The sequence below is a fragment of the Etheostoma spectabile genome, chromosome 14 (assembly GCF_008692095.1).
Source record: "Etheostoma spectabile isolate EspeVRDwgs_2016 chromosome 14, UIUC_Espe_1.0, whole genome shotgun sequence".
Classification (NCBI taxonomy): Eukaryota; Metazoa; Chordata; class Actinopteri; order Perciformes; family Percidae; genus Etheostoma; species Etheostoma spectabile.
In genome coordinates this window covers 11,959,168-11,962,442 of record NC_045746.1, presented here as the reverse complement: position 1 = coordinate 11,962,442, position 3,275 = coordinate 11,959,168, and the positions used below count along the sequence as shown (strand labels likewise).

At 47.7% G+C, this 3,275-nt stretch overlaps 1 protein-coding gene across 1 annotated transcript in view; it reads right to left on the bottom strand.

Moving 5' to 3' along the window:
• Positions 1–3,225, bottom strand: part of irx1b (iroquois homeobox 1b) — a 3,934-nt gene extending 709 nt beyond the window's left edge. The window contains exons 1-4 of the mRNA XM_032535996.1: positions 2,711–3,225; positions 1,677–1,919; positions 439–1,237; positions 174–234 (exon numbers count right to left, since the gene is read on the bottom strand). Coding sequence (XP_032391887.1) covers positions 174–234; positions 439–1,237; positions 1,677–1,919; positions 2,711–2,941 — 1,334 coding nt within the window. The 5' untranslated portion in view covers positions 2,942–3,225. The remainder of the gene's footprint in view (positions 1–173; positions 235–438; positions 1,238–1,676; positions 1,920–2,710) is intronic.
• Positions 3,226–3,275: the final 50 nt, after the last annotated feature.

The window sequence follows — 3,275 nt, the reverse complement described above, 5'->3', positions numbered from 1 at the left end:
GCGTTAAAGTGGGGACTCAATCAGATGATTTATGTGCTGAGCTCTGCCTTCCGCCCAGTCAGGTGTAACAGTGTTTACCTCGACTTTAAGGTTCATTTAGCAGGAGACAGGTGGAGAGGAATTGAGGTTGATAATGTCATAATGCCAAATAGATTTGAAACGCATGAGGTTACCTGTCAGTGATCAGCTGGAATGGGGACTTCAGGGAATTAGGCCTGTGGTCGCTCTCTTCGTCTGTGAAAAGAAGAATAAGACCAAATAAATATCCATTTATTGGTTAGAATCGTCTTAGAAATTCCACTTGTAAATTGGACTAATATTGTCCAGTAGATAATTTTTTTTGTTGGATCAGTTCTTGTTGACATGCGCGTCCCGGTGGCTCTACTGAGGCCTGTTCAGTACACATATTAATTAAAGACAATCAAATGCAGCCCATACCATCTCTTTTTGGACTGAAGCTTCCTGACGACTCTACATCACTGTCATCCTCCGTCCCCGAAGTTCCGCGGCCAGCCGCCGCCTGCCGTGCGTCATGACGCACGACCGGCACCGCGCCGTGGAGAGGCAGGTGTCCGGCCGGCGCCCCGCCGAGGAGCGACCTCATGTTCAAAAGAGAGTTGGCATTCAGAAAAGCCGCGTTGGCCCAGTTGTGCATCTTGCCAATCTGGCATGTATAAATCCCATGACCCGGGAGTAAGGCCGGGTGGCCGGCGGAGGCCAAAGCCGCGTGGTGCGGAAGGGCCGCGGGGGAAGTTTTGTGAGAGCTGTCCGGAGCCGTGGCGGTCTCAGCCAGAGACCAGATTTTGGGTTTGCTCTGCGGTGGTCTTTGGCACTCCTGTCTGCTGGGAGAAAGATCCACTGCGAGTTTGACAACAGGCGATCTATTGAGAGAAATAGCCGCCTCCACTCCTCTCAGGCCGTCCACAGAAAGTGTCCTGCTGCTCTCTGAGCTCTTCGGCTCCGAGGCCTGCTCTCTGTCGGCCAGGCCTGCTTCTCCCTCTCCTTCCCCCTTCCCGGAGCCCTGCTCCTCCGCTCGCTGTTCCTCGGGTCTCTCGATATCGACAGTTTCCAAATCAATTTCCTCCTCTTCGTCTTCGTCGTCGCTGCCGTTCTTGCCGTGCTCGTCCTCGTTGTCGCTGCTGAAGATGCGGCCGTCCCGGTCCTCGGCGCTGCGGCCCCAGGTTACCTTGTTCTCCTTCTTCAGGCGTCTGCGGGCGTTCGCGAACCACGTCGACACCTGGAAGAATTAAACGGGTTTTTTTTCACGCATTGTAATTCAGAATCAAATCACAAATCCATTGACAATGCAGTGCTGCAAAGTGGAAAAAAAAAATGATTAAATGTGTAAAAATACAAATTATTTCCATAAATAATTTGCGAACGAAAGAAATATCTGGAGACTTATTTCTCTCTCGGGCTTATGCAAGTCACACAACTGCAACTGTACTGACATGTTAATAATGGAACAAGTATGAACTATTGCTCTTAGAGGAAGTGATATATATGACATAACTTTTTTTTTTTTTTAAATAAGCAAATGTATTTATCCTTATGTGTGGAGACTGGTGTCATATCAAATGGGCCCCCGGTTCCATAGGGCCCTTAATAAAAACACTGGTCTGATTTTTCCAAATATTTAATGCAAGCCCACAGCTGAACTATGCCACATTACCCACCTGTGTGAGTGTCATCCGGGTGATGATAGCAAGCATTATCTTCTCTCCTTTGGTGGGGTAGGGGTTCTTCTGGTGCTCCTGCAGCCAGGCCTTCAGGGTGCTGGTGGTCTCCCGGGTGGCCGTCTTGGCCCTGGACGGGTCCCCGTACGGGTACTGGCCGTACGGGTAGAAGCCTTGGGCGGCGTGGACAGGTAGAGACGCAGGGTGGGACCCCGGGCTGTCCTTCAGCTCATACTGGGAGCCCTGAAATGTTATCAGAGGGACAGAGAGGGGACAACTTGTTGAGTGACTGGTGTCGATTTCCTCTTCGGGTTCAGAGTAAAAATCAAAACTTTGCATTTTTGTTTTTGCTGCAAAAAAAGTTTTGAAAAGTTTAAAAATCGCGTCAGTTGGACACCAAATAGGCTATTCCTCAGGGGATCAGGAATTACACATATCTTGAATTATAAAAATAGCCAATTGCAATTATTTTATTTTCTACAATGGTGGGCTTTTAAAAATAAAACGATTCAAACATTCAAATATGTGTTTCGATTTAACAAACATAAGGGCTATATTTCATTTCTAAACGGTCTCTGAACACATTGTTTCTTACACTATTAATTATTCATTGTGTTGTTTAAATTAATAAACGCTGTTTACAGTAGATTTCATCAAAATCACCCGTGATTTTGACCCCTTAAAATTCCCACAACAAAACTGAACAGCAAAGTTTAATTTTAACCTTAAAAATAACGCATTTCTCGTGTTATGATTCAATAATTAGCCGCAAAGAAGCATCAAAAGCATAAAGATAATAAACACTTTAAAGACGAATTATCTGAACATTTTGGCCTTAATAAAACTTGTATTTATTAGCGATTGGGAATCCACAAATCTCCCAGAAAAACAAGAGTGTGTGTTCATAATCTCACATATCATAATCTTTTTACACCAGCGCATTATTTTACAATGAAGAAGAGCTCAGCCACACAAAAAAAGCAATGATAGTCTGTCATTAACACCTGAGTTGCTTCAGATGCATCAGCTCTCACCATCTGGGTTATGAGGGCGAGGTCTGTGGCTCCGCTGTACGGCAGGAAGGCACTGTAGTTGTGAGCCGCCCATGGGCTCCCGTACATCCCCAGCATGGAGCCGACAGCCGCGGCGGTGGCAGACGAGCTCACGCCGCCTTCAGCGCCTCCTTCCCGGGCAGAGGCCGGCCGCTCGCCCCCGTACACCTCGGCACTGAGGAACTGGGGGTACCCCAGCTGAGGGAAAGACATGTCCGGAAAACACGCACTGTAAATCTCTCTCACAGCCAAAGTCACACAACAGCAAGAGGAGGCTGGGGGAAAAAAAATAAAAAAAGTAGCAATCCCCAGAAAGAAGTAGAAGAAGGATGAAGGGGGTGTCTAAATCACCAGAGTCCCCCTTTAAGAAAACTGTCAAGCTTCCCCACTTCCACCGACCCGGAGTTGTGTCAGAGCCGCAGTTTTGGCACCTCGAGTGCGGAGTGATGTGTGTATCTGGCCGCAGGAGCTTCTGGATGTGGAGCTGACTGACTGATTGGCAGCCTACTTAAGCACCAAGCTCCTCCTATGCCCGGGGCAGGCGATT